At 32.5% G+C, this 19,095-nt stretch overlaps 2 protein-coding genes across 3 annotated transcripts in view; one reads left to right on the top strand and one right to left on the bottom strand.

Moving 5' to 3' along the window:
• Positions 1 to 19,095, top strand: part of LOC148621682 (RING finger protein 145-like) — a 45,705-nt gene that overhangs the window by 20,193 nt on the left and 6,417 nt on the right. The window contains exons 1-2 of one of the 2 annotated variants that reach the window (XM_088576316.1): positions 11,721 to 11,893; positions 18,709 to 18,875. In XM_088576316.1, coding sequence (XP_088432442.1) covers positions 18,710 to 18,875 — 166 coding nt within the window. In that variant the 5' untranslated portion in view covers positions 11,721 to 11,893; position 18,709. Of the gene's footprint in view, positions 1 to 11,720; positions 11,894 to 18,708; positions 18,876 to 19,095 lie in introns of those variants that run through there. The other variant, XM_088576317.1, reaches the window with a different exon arrangement.
• LOC148621684 (protein TRC8 homolog) lies at positions 880 to 11,614 on the bottom strand. The gene is made up of 2 exons (XM_088576315.1): positions 11,392 to 11,614; positions 880 to 7,344 (listed from the first exon to the last, which is right to left on the bottom strand). Exons 1-2 carry the CDS (start codon positions 11,579 to 11,581, stop codon positions 5,600 to 5,602), a joined length of 1,935 nt encoding a protein of 644 aa, XP_088432441.1. The 5' UTR covers positions 11,582 to 11,614; the 3' UTR covers positions 880 to 5,599.

A 19,095-nucleotide genomic window follows, 5' to 3' on the forward strand; every position in this document is an offset into this window, starting at 1 on the left:
GATAACAACGTGGTTTCCCGTTTTCGGACTACACCAGCCATTAAGACGATTTTGTTTCTTCGTTTATTTAGGCTCCCATTTAACTTTATAAATTTCAAATTTTACATTTTTTATTCATTGGACTTGAAACAAATGGGTTGTTCTCTATTTGTCTATCATATCAAAACTATACGTGCCATATCATCCGTATTTGGATCCATGGGAGCATGTTTTAGGGATACAGCCTAATTGAGCAGCTAGTTCTCTCCATCATCATTAGTATTTGGACCCATGGGAGCATGTTTTAGGGATACAGCCTGAGCAGCTAGTTCTCTCCATCATCATTAGTATTTGGATCCATGGGAGCATGTTTTAGGGATACAGCCTAATTGAGCAGCTAGTTCTCTCCATCATCATTAGTATTTGGACCCATGGGAGCATGTTTTAGGGATACAGCCTAACTGAGCAGCTAGTTCTCTCCATCATCATTAGTATTTGGATCCATGGGAGCATGTTTTAGGGATACAGCCTAATTGAGCAGCTAGTTCTCTCCATCATCATTAGTATATCAAAAATATATTAATCATTTTAATCATTTTAATCTGATTGAAGTTACTGTTTTTTTCCTTTTGGTAATTGGTGTGTATATGATTGGGTTGACTGGGAATAATCTTAATGTGGAGTGTAGTTTGCTGCTAGGTCGTTTATATAAATCATGAAAAGACTAGGACTACGAACAAGTGCTTTAAGTGTACTTGATTCAATTTTTGCTTCACCAGATTTTTTTGTCAGAGTTGATTGAGTGCTTCTATAAATCTTAGTGTAACAGTTAAACTAAAGAACTGATATGATGATCACTACATACCCAAGACATAAACAAGGGTATAAAAGTATACAAACTAACAAATAACAGTTTTATTAATCATTTTCTCCTCATCCAATCCACACATACATTTTTTTCATATCACAGCTCACTATGTAACAATATAACAAACATCAAGATGAATAATTAAGTACAGTAAATTAAAGAATTATCTCATTCAGACCGAACAAAAAGAGCCTGGTAATCTCACTGTGTCTCAACTATCCAGGCAAAAATGACTGTTTGCTAAATCATTTAATTTTATTTCTATACTGACAAAGTAGGACTTATCTTGATTTTGATCTACCTATACACAAAAGGTCTAGAGGACACCTAAAAGAAATTTGAGAAACCTTTGCTCAGCCCAAATTAAATGGAAAATGATATGTTCAAATGTGATTAATGTGTATATAAATGTATACCATGTAGATATCATAACAAGATTCTTATAGCATTGCACATGCAGTGTACATTTACATGTACATGTAGCAATTCATAATGACCCATACAAGAATTAAAAATGTAAAGGGCTATAACTATGTCAGAACTATTTCATCAAACTGGAATTCTAACTTATGGCAATTGGTAGGTTATTTTAAAAGATGAATTCAGCCATAAATCAAACATTAAGGCAATACATGTACATGTGTTTCAAAACAATTAAGTAGCACTCCAGCTAAGGATCATGCAAAATCTGATTCATGGGTGAAAAGCCTACATATTTTCATTTATGACATTTTGTTTGAATTCATTAGTAAACAGAAATTAAGGTTCAGCTAAAGTCAATATCTAGGACATTCCCTAATGAAATGTTTTCATTCATAGTTTCAATAATACATTTAGAAACAGAACTATATGAATTTCAGACTCAAATCTTGTTTTTGACAGCTGTAGATTTATTCTTAAGTATGTTTTTTACATTTTGGTTGTAAATGTTATATAGAAGTTATATAACATGTGTTCCTAAGTTTGACTTGTGCCTGTGTGTTATATACGTATAAAGATGCATTTAGCAATGTTTCAGTGTTTAATTTAATGTATTATTAAAACCATGAATAAAAACATTTCATTAAGGAATGTCCTAGATATTGACTTTAGCAGAACCTTAACATTCGGTTTTTCAAACAACCTGTGTTCTTAGGAGATAAAAATTATATAAAGTGCACTATAGATTTCAAAACTAAGGGAGATGACACTCAAATACAATAGAATCTATTGGATTTTCAATGTTGATTATCTTCTAAGAGCATACAGATCAGAATGAACAATTACACATTTCATAACATAGACCCATAAAACAACTTAATCACAAAAATATAAATATGTAGCCTTTTTTGAGGTACATCACATTTTACAGATTTTGGATGATACTTATATAGACTACTACTTAAAAAGCTAACTAAAAATCTTTTAAATAAGCACTTTGTTGACAGGAGATCAAAAAGCAAAATGCTTATATCCCATATCCTTAATGTGACATACCTGTAAGAGCTTTCCTTATGGATACAGGTGTACATGTTCATCTTAACATCCCATAATATACATAATTTCTATCATTTTTGCTACAAAATGTTCAGAGTTAATCCTGTGTCATCAATATTACCAGTTGTGCATCACTCACATACATTCATGAGACGCACATAAAAATGTATTTTTAGTACATGTACACATAAACTTTAAAAAAAAAAAAAAGAAACATCAATGCCAATTCAACAAGTCATTATAATCTTTAGAGTTTCTTCCTAAATGTTCATTTAAGGAGGTAGACCTAGGGTAAGGGACACAACTCTTAAAAATCATTGGAACATTTGTATTCAGCATTTTACATCAATCTTATGTAAGCATCTAATTAACTTAGATTCATTTTATTCCCCTTCAAATGAAAGCTTGAGAGGCTTTGGTGAAATTGAGTATGATGCAAACATATCACTGATTTCATGAGTTATGTCCCTTACCCTAGGTCTAACTCCTTAACATGCAAATTTTGTTTTAACATTGAATATTTCATTTTCAACCATAAGCTACATTTTTTTATGTACCATGTCAACCACTAAATTAATTTCCTTCTTGCCTTTCATGTAATAAAATTGAAAATGACCATTTTAGACAGGAATACTTCTTAAAGAAATAATTTAATAATCAAAGCACTGTCATTTATCAAATCTGTGTAAAAACTTAGATAAAAAACTACCAAAACTACATGAAAAATAAATATGTCAAATAAATAAATGATATACATAATAGTGGCTATCCTATACTAAAAGTGATGATTATAAAACAATTTTTAATGTTATAGTATGTGCTTATAAATGTGTAATGGGTTTAAATAAACTGAAGATGTTACTGACAAATGACAGGATGTAGTGAGATGCATTTTTTTTACACTTATTTGAAATGGGAGTTCACATGTACTTTGCCTGATTTCAATATATGTCACTTCATGTACATATATACTGTGTAGAACAAGCAATCCAAGTTTTTATCTGTTTATATACATGTACATGTATATTATGCATATGCATGTACAAATTTGAATATCAAGGATATGAATCTTCAAATCTATCAAGGTCATCACAACAAAGAAATTGATAACAGAATATAAGTAAAGAGTGTTTTTTTTTTTTTTTTTTGTTTTTTATGAAAACATGGAAAACACAAAAATATTAAACTTTGATTAAAGGAAACAAAAGGGAGCCTATGACAATTGGTTACAAACAATATGTTAAAGTTTTGTGACATTTGCTGAAAGTGTTTTTCAGTTAGAGCATGAAAACGGAAAAACAACTGCTTTTTCCTGAAAAAGTACCAAAAATCGAAAACATCAAATAAAAATTTTATGGAAACCCAAAAGCAGCTTATGACCATGAATACAAAAAAAATCCTATACTTTCATGGCATTTTCAGATAGAGGCAAAAACACAAAAAAACACCCCTTTTTTAATTCAAAAAGTACTATAACTCAAAATCTTAATGTAAAAAATTTATGTAAAATTAAAGAGAGTTTTCTTCCCTCCATATGTACAATTGATCATACTTTTATTTAAATGGCTCAAAGGTGTTTTTGAGTTATTGTACAGTGTTGACAATGGATGGACTAACAGCGGTATAACATAATAAGTCCCATCAAACTTGACATGCGTATAAAAATGTCTAAAATTTCTAATTCATACACAATCATGTTAGTTTATTTCAATTCAAAGACAAAACTAACGGCTCATCTGGGTATTTGACTGTTAACATTTTTTTGTATACAAGTTATCACAGGACATTTGAATAAACATTTCTAAGATTGTAAGTTTATAATTCAAGGGGCATTAAATCTGGGTTTTACTGTAAATACATTTTTACATCAAAACATGTAGTAAGGTCTACATCATCTTACAGATGAAAGTGTAAATAATAAATATGACATCATAAATGCATGGATGTAAAAATGTCCACATATATGTGCAAAATTGTAGTACATGTACATGCTTTGCATATTCATTAAAATTATACATGACATAAAGTAGACCCTTTTACCTGTGCAGAAAAATAAATCATTCACATTATAAGAACAATCCTCCTACTTTTGTGACTATTACATTTCATCAAACATGAATGCTTGTAATCTGTTAAATCTCCTCCATGTATATTTTTCTGAGAATCAAAGCATTCAAAAACTTATGTTATAACCAATCCCATGTGTATATATATACTGATAAGAGAAATGGAAAGAGAGATCCTTTCCAGGAATTATTATATGTATGGTGTATAACACTACATTCACTACATTCTGCATTAAAGTGGGAACAGTGGGAAAACGTAGTCAACAAATTACAATAGCTAGTTTTAATTGGATTAAATTTATAATTGATTTACACATACACTCCTTGAGACATTTAGGTTTCCCACACGCATGATACCCAAACGCATGCTAAACACTCACCAAACGCACTATAAACGAACGCTTCTATCATGCATTTAAACAAACGCTCCCAGCGTATATTTAAACCCACGATAAACGAATGCTCCAAGCGCGCATTTAAACAAACGATAGAAGAACACTCATATCGAGCATTTAAACGCACGATAGACGAACAACAAGAAAATAATAATATTGACATATGATGAAGACAGAAAAAATAGAAAATTAAATTTAATGACATTATATAAATTAATAATAGCAAAAAAAATATAAAAATAACAGTTGAATCAAGGAAATAATCAAAGTACAAAAATAAACGAACGCTTCTATCGTGGGGTTAAACAAACACTTGTATTGTGCATTTAAACAAACGCTCCTATCGTGCTTTTAACTAACTCTTTTATTGTGCGTTTAAACAAACACTCCTACCGTGCGTTTAATTGAACACTTCTATCGTGTGTTTAAATGAACGCAAAACGATGTGTAAACGCACAATAAATGATGCACGAACGCTAAAATGGGAAACGTGAAAGTCTCAAGGAATGTACTGTATAAAAATAGCAGTCAAATTTGCACAGCTATCATAAATTAAATGATGAATATTGGGTATCTATACTACTTAAATAAATTCAAAATATGATAAAAATTCCTTTTGACTTATAAAATTGGAAAATACATGCGACATCAATTTTCATTTCATGAACTGTAAATATTGGTAAGAACACTGACACTAGCACCATATAATTATACCAAATATCATAATATGGAGCCAAATGAATATAAATAAATTAATACAATTTCACAAGCAATAAATTAAAATGTACTAGTAACTTAAAATGAGAAACAAGCTGCTACAGTTGTACTTCATAGTCTTCTACATTTTCATTTATTTCATTCTGCTCCTCCACTGTATTTGCACTTTTTAAAGTGTTGACTTTATTTTCTGGCTGGTAAATCAATTTGTGACAGAGTGGACAATTGTCTTGAACATACAGCCACTTCCTCAAACACACATTGTGGAAATAATGATTACAATGTGTGATTCTTGCACTAGTTAAATTCTGATAGCAAATAGCACAAACATCGTCTAGATCCTCTAACTGTGTTTGTGTAGCTTCAGGTAGTAAATTTATTTTATGAACAGCAGTTCTTCTCTTCATGAAAACTTTCCATCCTTCCTTTGCTTGGCACCATATATTGAAATAAGCATGAATACACATCATTACTGCTCTCACTATGCCACCTGATTCAAAAACAATAATCCATCCTCCATTGCAGAAAAGGAATATTCCAAACATGAACTCCATTGTATTCCCTGTAGCTTTGATATAATAGACATAATCATCCAGCTTTTCCCAAAATACATCCATGTAAGCATCGATCATAAAGAGCATGTAAGTCAAAAGGGAGAAAAACACCTTCATCATCACTTCAATACCAAAGGCTGTGACTGCAAGCAACCATGTGTTGGCACTGTAGTGACTCCATAAATACGTCAATAATACTATTGGAAAGGTGATTAGAAGAAGGCACATGGCTAAGACTCGTACATGACTGGCAACATTTTGGTTCTTAGATGCACTCAATGACATCAACACAGGGTGAATCATGCTATGAACAAAATGTGCCATTGCAGTAAAGAGGAGGCAGGTATTTTTGGCAAGTCTAATAAGGCGACTGTCAGGGTCCAGTCCTGTTAAGCCTGTTTGTAATGCAAGGATAAAGAATAAAATTGCTGAGACAGTTCCCATGCTCCTATCTTCTTCTGTATTTGACCCTACACAGAATGCCATGAAAAGACCAATATAGTGAGCAATGAAAGAAATAATACTGGTCAGTCCTAATAATGATACAAATGTATCGCAGCTATCAGCCATTAACTTTTTCAGTATAAATACTCCTAGACTGTTTTGGTCTAATTCTGAATTCTCATCTTGAGTAATTTTAGTATAAAGAAAACTGATATGAAGTGTTAGTCTAATGATCCAAAACAAGCGTAATACTCTTGGAACTTGGAGACGGACCCATTGTTCCTCAAGAAATGTCTGAATACCTAAATTGTTGATTCTTAACTTTGTAAGAACTATAATTCTCATTGTAAACCTTCGCAATGTTGATAGGGAATCAAGAATGTTTTTGACTAGTATGGCTATTGGTACTATCATAGACAAAACAGGAGACCAGAGCAAAACAATAAAATCCTGGTAAATAGCTCTAACAATTATTGGAAATATAAGTGAAAAGGACACTGCTGACTTCAATAAACTTTTTGTGATTCCATTTTCAATAGCAATTCTTCTATATTTAGCCTGTCTGAATTCCCAAGCTGTCAAAAATGCAACAGATACTACAATTTGTATAATAATGTTTTTCATAATTCCATTGAAATCAGACTGCAGAACATCATAAAGATCTTTATGGTATGGCTCATTCTGCTCTATCTCTTCCTTTTCCAACTCCTCTTTGTATATTGTGACAACAAAGTTGAGGTTCCAGTGATAAGATACCATGAGGAAAGCTCCAACCAGTACATAGTTGTAGAGTTCTATCAGATGGTTCCGTGCAGATATGAATAACAGAACTGCTAGGACTAGAACTGTATAAAAAAAAAAAAAAAAAAACAATATGTTATAAAAATAAAAGTCATTATTTCTTTTTAAACTGAAACAACCTTCATATTGAAACAATATGAAAAATTAACATAATACTGTTTTTTTGCTGCAATTTTGCCCTGATCGAGACAGTCGCTAGTAAGATGTTTGCATTGGTCTTTAATGTAATTGATTCAAAATAACCTTTAAAATTCAAAAATTTACATTTAACTGAAGATTTGAGTCTCAATCCCAATTTTTAGTTTTTCTTTTAAGTGACATGTACATTTGTGTATAGTTCAGACTTTGCTCAGCTCTAAGAAGCATGAGGCCCAATTAATCCTGATTTTCTCAACTCGAGATATTACAGTATTCATCTCTCAAGTGAATTCATAAACTATCATTATAGCTAAGAAAAAAAAGGACCCTTCAATCTATTTAATGTTTCTCTCTACCTTCTACAGTTTTCAAGAAACAACTTAAAAAAGAACAGCCAAATTCACCAAGTTTGGTCTAATATGGCAATTTTTTTAAAAGAACATGTCCTACAGTAGAAATTTGAACAATATAGATACAAAACATATTTCAGTAAATTGTAAATGCAATTATACTGGATCATATCAAATCACTACATTGTGTATGTAGGTTGTCATTTAGGCATGTTTTTGGATTATTACGTATTTGAATCATCTCACTGCTTATGCTTCATTATTTTTGCCAATATTTATGAATCAGTGATATTGTTGGCATTTTTCAAAACCATCCTTTTTTAATTGGTAAAATACATGTATATGTACATGTCCATTTTTTAATGGAAAATTTGGGATAATGGTGCAAAACCAAGAATTTGTAGTTAAAAGCATTAATCTTATAGACGATAACAAGAAAAACAAAAGTCATGAACAATTAATCAATTAATATTGAACAGAGACACCATATTCATGACTTCGACTACCGATTTAGGGAAGTAATTTATCTTATTAAGAATAATTTTGGGAACTTTCTTAAAGGAAAATAGTCAGATGTAAATACAGGCAAACAATATCAGTGTGAATTAAAAGTTGTTTTTTTATCTTCATTAGTTAATAATGAGCAAATGGCTCTTGAGAGCTGGCCTGTACATGTATGTCAAAGGAAATCAAAGATACATGTAAGCATTCTTGATGCAAAAACTGTAGTATTTTTGTTCTCGTATTGCTCAGTGTCATCTCATTATTTTGATGAGAAAGGTTGAAACCCATAAAATAAGTTGGGCCAGTTGAAAAGTATATGCTCCCACCATGACTGGTTACCTTTACGCTGAATATCACATCACTGATGAGATTGGTGAACTCTCCTGTGAATTGTCATGTCCTGAGACCTGCTGCACAAGGAATATATGTTAGGGTTCTCACTAGGAATTTTACATGATGAGTCCCGGGATTCATCACATTTTGGAAAGGTGAGTCCCACTCTTTTTTTTCTGGTTTAAAACCAGTTCAAACACTACATTCATTATTTCAGTGCATATATCAGTACTACATAAATTTGTACATGTATGTACAATCATACAAAACCATATCTCACTGCAGTTATGCATGTCATCCATATTAAATTGTGTAGAGTAAACTCAGCATCTTCTTTTATTTGAAAACAAACTTAATCTGTTTGCTGGCTTCATGACATAACTCAATGTATTATGTGTATTTAGTTACATGTACATGTACCTACATGTAACTACATTTATAGTACTATTGGTCTTGAAAATTTTGTTTGAAAGAGTGCAATCGTTGCACTCATGTTGAAATCAATGCATGTACCAACAATGAAATAACAGGTTGTTTTAAAGAAACTCCAAATTTTTATTGGCTAATATGGAAACAAAAGACAAAAAAAAAAATTGTTGATCATGCACCTCACAGTACAGTTGTGGCTTCAACGCCAGTTCATGATCACACAAATTCTGGTACATGTATTGTGACCTTATAAATTGTTACACAAACAGCTTTCTGCTTCGTTTATTTACATGTATGGCTTCAACTTTTTTTCACACTGAATATACATTGTATCTTAATACATGTATATTAAAATATAAGATAAAAAAAAATTCATTAAAGACACTTCTGATACTTCAGTATATATAATTAATCTTTTCCTTTTAATAGGAAGAAAAATATTTTTCAACAAAATATTGCAACTTTCCTTCCCACAAATAATTTGAAAATGGACATTAGTTTTCATAAATTTGGCTTCTGTCTAAGCTCAAGCTGTTTCCTCAAGCCATGCAATCACCATTACTGTGTAAAAATCTATCAGCTAGACTGACCCCCAACGTGACTATGTAAAGGTTTTGTGCAGTATACACAGTTGATCATAAAAGAAACTACTAACACATAATTAAAGTGAATCATAATTGCAGATAATGAGTGTGTAAACAAATAATCAGCATCTTTCACCAATGCTGACCCATGCCATAACTAGATCAAGTTCCTGTGCATTATTCACAGTTTCAACATAAAACAAACAACAAATGCATTAATTAAATGAAGATCCAAAGAAAATTGCCAAATGTTTAGTAAAATTGCAACATTTCTCATTTTGATTATGCAATTGAGATGTCACAAAAGTACAATGATGTACAAGTAACAGAAATCCAGTTCTAAACAGATTTCATAGTGATCTGGCTCTTCCTAATAGAGTTTGGTTTACTAGTTTGGAAATTATTTGTCATAATTTTTTATCAAATACTTTAATTTGTTTGTAAAAAAAAAATTGTATGATGAACATCTTGTGTAAATAACTTTGTAAACTTCCGGTTGTTTTTCGAAATCCAGGTTTATCCCTTTTGGGATTCAGCAGTGGAGATATCTTTTTGTTACAAGGTGGTCAAAAACAAAAAAACTATCTCCAGCACCAAATTTCACAAAGGTCTCACTAACCACTTCCGGGTCAAATGGCCACCCCCTATGTAGGCTAAAAACCACTAATTCCAGTTCCCATAGGCTTCTATGCTAATTTCACAATATTCAATGGCTTCTCTGGACTTTACCTTAACTTTAACCTGCAGAGGACTATATATCAGCATGATTCTACATATGTCAGCTCACAATCCTCAGAATGGCATGTGGGGTTAGCAGACTTGCAGTGCAGTACTGGTCACCGGAAGTGAAGGGTCTATAAATAGCATGGGAAATCCCAGTGTTTTCACAAGATAGCGGTATATTTAAAAATCATTATGGAGATTAGGCTTCACATCACAAGAAGCAAAATGCACCTATAAAATGTACAGAAATGTTTTTCCTTTCAGAAACTGTTTGAATTTTTTAAATAAGATGAGAACTTTTTTCACAGCACTATGAGGAACAGGGGTAATTTTTGCGTAGGACTATTTTTGCGTACGTTCCAAATGCTCATTGGTTGAATTGGTGGTCTGTAACCTGTAGTACCAAAAACACACTGAACCTAGACATATGCATTGTAAGTGCATTATTTGTGTGTATTATGATTAAGAGTAGTCAAAATAAAGCTGAGAATGTGTACTTTAAAATCATATATGTAATTAACTACAAAAGTGTATGAATATAGTTTACATGTGTGAGTAATTTGCCTCCATGCTGTCAGTTAGCAGAACAGGTAAAAATGTGGATTTTCGGTATTATTTATTCAAGTAAATTTTGTGAAGAATTTCTACTATCATCGTACCATTAGCATAATGATTTTGGAAGCCTTATTTTCCAAGCTTCGCAACGGTATGCAGCTTTAAGATGTCATTTGTCCTGGGAACTCACAGTGAGACTTTGAAAATTACTTTTTAAACATGTAAAGTAATGGAAACGTTAGAAGTGGTTAGTGAGACAAAAGGATTAGAATCCAGATATGCAGGCCTGGTACGCTTAAAACCGTCACGAATAACTTTGTTCACCAAAGTGGTACCTGTGCAAAGCTGAATAAATATTTCAACATGATTATTGTTTTAGTGAGCAGGTACTGTTTGTGTTGTTTAAACTGAAAAAAAAACATATTACGATGCAGAATGGAAAAGAATTGACCTAATTCAATTTGGAAATACTAACTAGTGAATGAGGTCGCAAGCCATTGAAAAAACTGGACCCATGTTGTAATTGGATACAAGCTGTACTCTGGGTGTACACTCTGATAAACCACTTTAAGCAAAGTTCCATTCAGCAAGCTGTCGATAATAAATAAAGGTGGGATGCGTATCAAAACATTAGATAAATGTTTGAGTCTCCTAAAATACGACATGATCGATCTGTCACCTTTAGAACTTCCGGTTGTTGTTGCATTGAAGTGTTGATTTCTAGTCATTAAAATGAGGCAAATATTTATGGGTTTGTCAGACGCACCGACCCCGATGCATAATCATTGATAATTTTAAGATGAATAAAGACAATTGGATTGGTCAATCTGACCAACTATTTTCTTTTTTCGAATATAATTCAAGACTCGCTTTCAACTGGAAAAACAATAATCCCAAACCGTCGTGGAATCCGCATTTAGAATCTCTTTCAGAAAGCAGAGAGTTGTTAGAAAAAGAAACTGTTTCAAAAACATAAGGTAACGCTTAAATGCAATGAAATTAACCTAATTTTTTTTTCAAACTAACACATCTCTCAAAAATTAATCACGATACTGCATGACAGTTATCATAAATAATTGTTGAGCAACTTGAGAGAATAGTTAATTATATATAGGAAGCCCAACAGCTGTCCAAAACGATACAAGTCGGTTCGGCCATACTACCACCTCGGCCATAGTTATCTCGACTTTAAATATTACACCAATTTCAAATTTGTATAAAAAAAAACTCTTTTATGTAAAATAAAGATGGGCATAAAGTGAGAATTTATTAAATAAATAGATTAATCATAAAAAGAAAAACGGTATAAAAATAGATGTTGGGCAGATTTATTATCACTAAATATCCTTTATGTCTTGCAGCATCGCCTGTGCAATACAGATATGTGTACTAAAATATTTATAATGTTTAATAAGAGTTGTCAATGCCAAATATAAGATTTTATTCTCGATAGAGTTTTAAAGACAGTTTTTTTTTAATTTTTTTTAAATTTTTTATTACTCATTGTATTTACGTGGCTAAGTGAAGTTGATCACTTTGTATTTTTAGCTTAAATATTTTTTTTTTTTTTGTCTTCATATATTGATAAATGAAACTTCATTAAAGGAACAAAAAGGAAATTAGTTATTATGTATAATTTTTACTGTAATTGTATATTGTATCATTATTTTTACGTTTAATGCATTTTTTCACAAGTCTGCAGGCTGATTCTGATTCAGACTAAAGACTTGACTTTGAAATGAAGTAGTTGTGTACAATATGACAATGTAGAATTATTTATTAAAAGTTTAAGACTTGATAGAATGTAATCAATGACACTAGTATTTGTTTATTATGAAAGTATACCGGTGCCAATTATGACCTTTTGTATTATAGTGCTTAAATATGTTTTGTGTTGTTTGAGTCTGCGAATGGGTGTTCGAGCATGTGCATTTTTAGTTTTCAAATAGTGTTGTTTGTGTGTGTGTGTGTGTGTGTGTGTTTCTTTTGTAATTGTTGAATTCACTATACATGTATGATAATTAAAATATAAGAAAATTTGAATGTTCTTACTTAGGTACCAGTCCACTTAAAATTCAGACACTACCAATGGTAAAGTGATTCATGGTCAAGAAAAACCCACCAAACAAATGATGCTTTTTTAGTCTACATATGCTATACTTTTACATAACAACAACACTTTTCTGCATTCAGATTTGTACTTTTGAGAAATCATACATTTATCTCCCACTAAAAGCAACCAAATGAAGCCTAATCAAGAACGATAACTTGTGCAAAGTGCAAATTTCATGTTCAATCTATATAATTTTTATCTCAAAAGCGCAACAACCAAATGAAAAAATAAGACTGGTTACGTGATCGGTTACTGTTTATGAACAAGAAATAAAACTGAATTTGGTGGGTTTTTGACATGCATGAATCACCTTCTGTCTGATTTTTTGCAAGACTGCTACTTAAATTACTACATTGTAGTATATTAATCCTGCCCTTTGGTCACTAAAACATTGGCTATGCTATAGCATAGATCTGTAATTAGATATTATACCGTTCATTAAATGCACCGAAAATCATGTATCTGAAATCAGTTTCACCTAATTTCAGCCCAGTCTACAATAAAAATCCTTGAAGTCATCAACGAAAACTTATTTAAACATACAGAGTCCTCTTAAATAAGTGCAAGAGATATATTATTTTACTCCACATATCATTCTTTACAAAGTCAAAGATTTACCGTTTGTACATCATTGATTGCGTATAACATAAGACACTTTTTAACTGTAATAGCGAACACCGCAAAGCAGTGTGAGCTCTACGGTTATTACGTGTACTTTCTAAATTTCCCTTTGGGTTCCCCAATATACTAACAAAAAAATTCATGTCCTGGAAGTAACAAAAAGTGACTGTTCTTACAGAGAAAATTCATCATTTCCTTCAATCAAACAAATAAAAAAATATAGGTTAAGGTTACGTTACAGTAAAAATAAATTCATCTTTTCTGATAGTTGTCAAGTCTTTCACTATTTTTTTTTTATTTATTTAAAGAAGTGAATGTGATGTTTTTAAAAACTATGAAAAACACGTGGATGTACGTACGTGTATCTCCGCTGTTCCACTGTCGCTGTTGCCAAGAACCTAACCCGCCTTGGCAAAAAAATATAACACCGATTGCATTATCAAAATCGAAGCATAACTTTTCCAAGATAGGAAAGGCAATCATTTTCTTGTTTTGAAATTTGCAGCAGTCGTCTGAATTTTGTTTGTGTCTCATGATATTTGTCAAATATTCCCACCATCCGTGGAGAATAGTAATATTTCCGGTATCCATACAGATAGATCTGACTGACCAAAACTGAAATGGATGTTGCTAGAGTAGCCCTTAAGGGATAAAAAAAATGTAAATTATTGCGAAGTGCTATAAAGTTATCGAGAATTTTGAGAGCGAGGGGAAAGGGGTATGAGATTGGAATATTTTGGGGAGAAAAACTTTCAACTTATTCATTTATTAAAAAAACTCCCCCATTGATTAACAAGGCATATTTTCAAATAGAAATATTGATTTCACTTGTTGCTTAAAGATAAATAAAAATTTTGCACTTGCGAAGCAAAAATTTTTCATCCGGATCAACCCCCCTCTTTGTAATGTCCTTCATCACTTTTACGAGTCTCGCACAGTACATGCTCGCTGATTTAGGCATTGCCTACTCCATATTAAAACTAGTTTACCACGCCCCCCAAAAAAGATAACAGTCATAAATATATTACATAATGAAGCAATTAAATGTTAATTAACCAATGATATATTAAATGAATACATCTTGAAAATCATGGCCGAAACGACTATGGCTGAGATGGACCAAGGCCGAAAAGTACTATGGCCGAAATACTCTTTGGCCGAGATGACTAGAAAGCATCCAAAACACTGGCCCTTGCACTTGTTCTGTTTCCAGTTACCCTACCAACACTCCTTCAGTCCCCTCTACCCAGAAACCTAGTTTTAGCCCACCACTTTGGTTGAAGTGCCTATACCAAGTCAGGAACATTGCAGTACCAGCTGCTTTGATGGTGTAATATCTATTTTGCCAGATTTATTTTGGATTTGACTTTATTATGAATGGAATTAGTGTTTGGTAATTTTTTTGTTACCCTTAGTCAGCCAAATTTCTCCCGTAAATTCCCATGAGAAACTGACAACTTAGGTAACATGAATGCTGATAGTACACCTTCGCTTTCCTGTAACATTTCTGTGTTGGTGGCACATGATGATTTTGGAGCAAAACTTACTGAAGAGGCATTCAATTTTCTTTACCACAGATTACTGTACTCTAAAATATGTAGCTGTTCTAAATATGTCTCTATCCTGAAGTGCAAATAGGGTATGTAAGTCTTGTTCTAGTTTCATTTTCTTTACCGGAATTTCCAATGTAGGAAGTATTAAAAAGACTGATCTGTATTTTATTGTTTACTTCCAGGTACTCAAAATGCTGTATAACAATGCATATATACATTGTTGTTTTTCCAAAAAAGATGGTGCACCTAGATACAAATATATAGTTCTTGGTAGAGATTCCTTATACTTTGTAAGAAATAATTCCAAATCATCTTCCAAATATACAGAGGAAGATGTTTGCAAAATGCTGGAATTTTTAATTGACAACATACACGTATTTGTCCAGTGTGTGTTTTTCAAAAAACTGTTGGCATTCCAATGGGAACAAATTGTGTTCCTTTACTTGCTGACCTATTTCTTTACTCTTATGAGGCTGACTTTATAACTTTATAGCAGATCTAATCCGAAAGAAAGAATATTGTTTAGCTAGATCCTTTAATCTCAGTTTCCGCTGTATACATGTAGATTGCGTATTATCTTTAAACAATCCTAATTTCGGGATTTGATACATCGCATCTACCCCAAAGTACTTAAGATAAAGGATTCTACAGACACTGTGAAGTCAGCCTCATATCTTGACCTACACTTAGAAATCGATGGTAAAAGAAAACTATTGACCAAACTTTATGACAAACGTGATGACTTTTCATTCAGAATTGTCAACTTTCCTTTCATCTCTGGCAACATCCCTTCAGCACCTGCGTATGGATTGTTCATATCACAACTCATACGTTATGCCAGAGCTTGCTGAAACTACGCAAATTGGCTTCTGGAAGAGGGTTATGTTGCAACAAGATTGAAGTCATCACTACAGAAGTTTTATGGTCATTATCATAAACTCGTGGACCGTTATGGTGTATCCATCTGCACCATGAAAACTGATTTATTCAACAGGTCATAGTTTTCCTTTCCTCGTTTGTCTACCCTGGACTTGACTTTTTATGAGCAACTCGGCGGGTGTTTCTAGAAGAGCGGAGGACGCTTACCCTACCGGTGCACCTGGTCCATGCTCCAAGTTTTTTGTGGAGTCTGAGTCGCTCATTTGCTTTTGTTACTTTGTATGTATGATTTTAGTTACTTTATGTTTTTTGTTGTGTATGTCTGGTCTTTGTCTCTGGATTACATTCTTCTGATTACTGCTATAACCGTTGTTCCCTTGATTGCCCTTACTACATTTATTATGTAGAAATAGTTATTTGTCATTTTTATTGGTATTTTTTACACAGAAAGTTTTTTGCCTCGAACACTGAACTCAATGCTCACTAAATGACAAATTTCTATGCTTTTGAATGGTAGACTGGACCCATTCTTGTGAAATCACAGGGTCACATGACGAGACTTACATACCCTATAACTGTATGAAAGTTCATAGGGCCCATTTGCATAGGTAGATACTTGTCTCAAATTCCAGTTGTTGATCCTCAGTTCCTGTTCTACCAATCCTGTCCTTTATATTGTTGTTAATGCTTCCTGAGTTTCAGTCCTATTATTGGAAAATTGTTCTTCAAATCTAGCTGACAAACCGTGTTTCCTTGCAGTATTAATTGCGATTTGAATTAATCAGCTTTGTCAGTGATAAACCATGTATGGTTTATGAGTGTGGATACCTAACTATCCTACATGTATGTTGCTTTGAAATCTCAAACAGATTTGTCAAATTGTCTTTTGTCTTCTAAATCATTGAGACCCTTTTTGGACACACTTCCAACTTTTCTGCCAAAGAGGTCGGATACTATGTGTTTTGTTGCAGTTTTGTTGCCTTGTATTCATGAAGTTTTTTCTCGATATTAGATTTCTTATGATCAGAACATGTTACATGCGTGGGCAAAGGGTAACAAATTGCTGCTGCATTCAATGGAGACAGATCTCCACCAGACCCAAAAGCTTGGATATCATTGAATTCACTGTTAACTTTTGTCATTCCTTTAAAGGAATTCACAAAATTGTTTGTCTCTCTTTTAGTATGAATAAATGTAGTACCAATTTCAAATGGATACTTTCCTCTGTATGCTTTGGCTGTGTATACTACTTTTAGATTTTGAAAGCATGTAGTTGCTATACTGAGCTTTTTCAACTAATGTTCTGAAAAGCCTTCTGGGTTCGGCTTCTAATAGGTTATCTTTTATGCTTTGATGGAAGGAGGGGTCTCTCTTTAGGAATGGCTACTTCTGCTCCAAGGCATTTCCATGAGTTTTGAGTACTACATCTTGCTCAGTACCATCACAATGAATATACTGTATAACAACATATCAACACCAATTATTATCTTGTATGCAAAGAAAAAATTCTTTGAAATGTTGCACCTCTTGATATTAGTGTTCCTTCACAAATGCCATACTGTCTTTTAATGAAACAGGTATAGTTAACAGTACTTTAAATTTCAGCATGTTCAACCATTCCTTTGTTAAAGCTAACTGTCAAAGATCATGGTTGAACCACGTCAGTGACGTCACCCTTAGTTTCTTACTATACTGCAGTGTTCTAGGATTACCCTTTCCCGTCACCTGAGGCAAATGAAATTTGGGTCAGGGAAAGTTATTTTTCAACTGCTACTTGTAAAGAAATTAAAGAATTTTTTATATGATATCATGAAACAGATTTTGATTTATGGATAGCTGATTTTCATGTGGAACTTTCCTGTGGAAATTTAATATTTTTTTTTAAATTCCTAGAACACTGTACTGTACCTATATTGTTTACATCAACTTTTGTAATGGCATGTATATCAACATCTTGAATGTAGTGAAAGAACACAATTGCTTTTTACAATTTTTTTTACCAGCAAAGTACATACCTGAAACCCCTGTTCATAGCCCTAACCTGAAGATGGCTCTTTGGAGAAGCTGTTTTTCACACTCCATGGTCTTCTGCATTAAGGGACTTCATGTCTACTTTGTGTAGGTCTATGATAAAAACACATTAAATTTGACACTAACTGGTTTTGTTTTGCACATGTATTTATTTCCTAATTCTTTTATACACAACTGATCTATTTCTTTAGACTTTTTGAATACCTTGAATAAGTGCAATTCCATTGTGAAAGCTCAATGGTGGATGAGGCATTATCGTCTGGAATCTTACTGTCAGTTTTTTTAAATTTAATTTCTTTGCACCTTGTTTTACAGTATAGTAAAATTCATTTCATTAAACTATATTTTGTTTTGTTTTGCAGTTTAGTAAATTTTGTTTGTTTTGGTTAACATTTGTTTTTCACTATAGTACATGTTTCGACATGTTTCGCAGTTTAGTAAATTTCATTTGGTTTGTTATTGCTTTATATTTCATTTCATTGCATTTTGATTTGATTTTGTAGTTTAGCACTGCCTATTTAGGCTTTGCCTCTAAGGGGTTGAGTAACAGTCCCTTAAAGAAAATGTACCAAATAAATGTGTTTATTGTATTTAGGATGTGGTCATTAAAAATTCCAAGAGAACAGATGGAGGCAGTTTCTGGTGTAATTTTAAGGATACCATCTTTAGTACTGGCTGAACTGTGGTTCAGGACCAGCCCAGAAAATCTTACTGACCAACCTGATGATGTCAACTTTATTATTAATTTGATTTACTACCTCAGTAAGTATATCTGTGAGGCTTAATAATAAAAAAAAATGTGTATAGGGTGACTCCCTAAAAAATAGGTAGGGTAGGTAGAATATTTAAATTATTTTTGTTTAAGACCGTGGTATTATGTTATGATGCTGTCAGCATTTGCATTGTTGTTATTATTGTTGTTGTTGTTGTCATTGTCATTGTCGTTGTTGTCATTGTCGTGGTTGTTGTAAATATCATTGTC

This window comes from Perna viridis, chromosome 3, assembly GCF_037379345.1.
Source record: "Perna viridis isolate PV_CMFRI_1.1 ecotype Kerala chromosome 3, ASM3737934v1, whole genome shotgun sequence".
Lineage (NCBI taxonomy): Eukaryota > Metazoa > Mollusca > Bivalvia > Mytilida > Mytilidae > Perna > Perna viridis.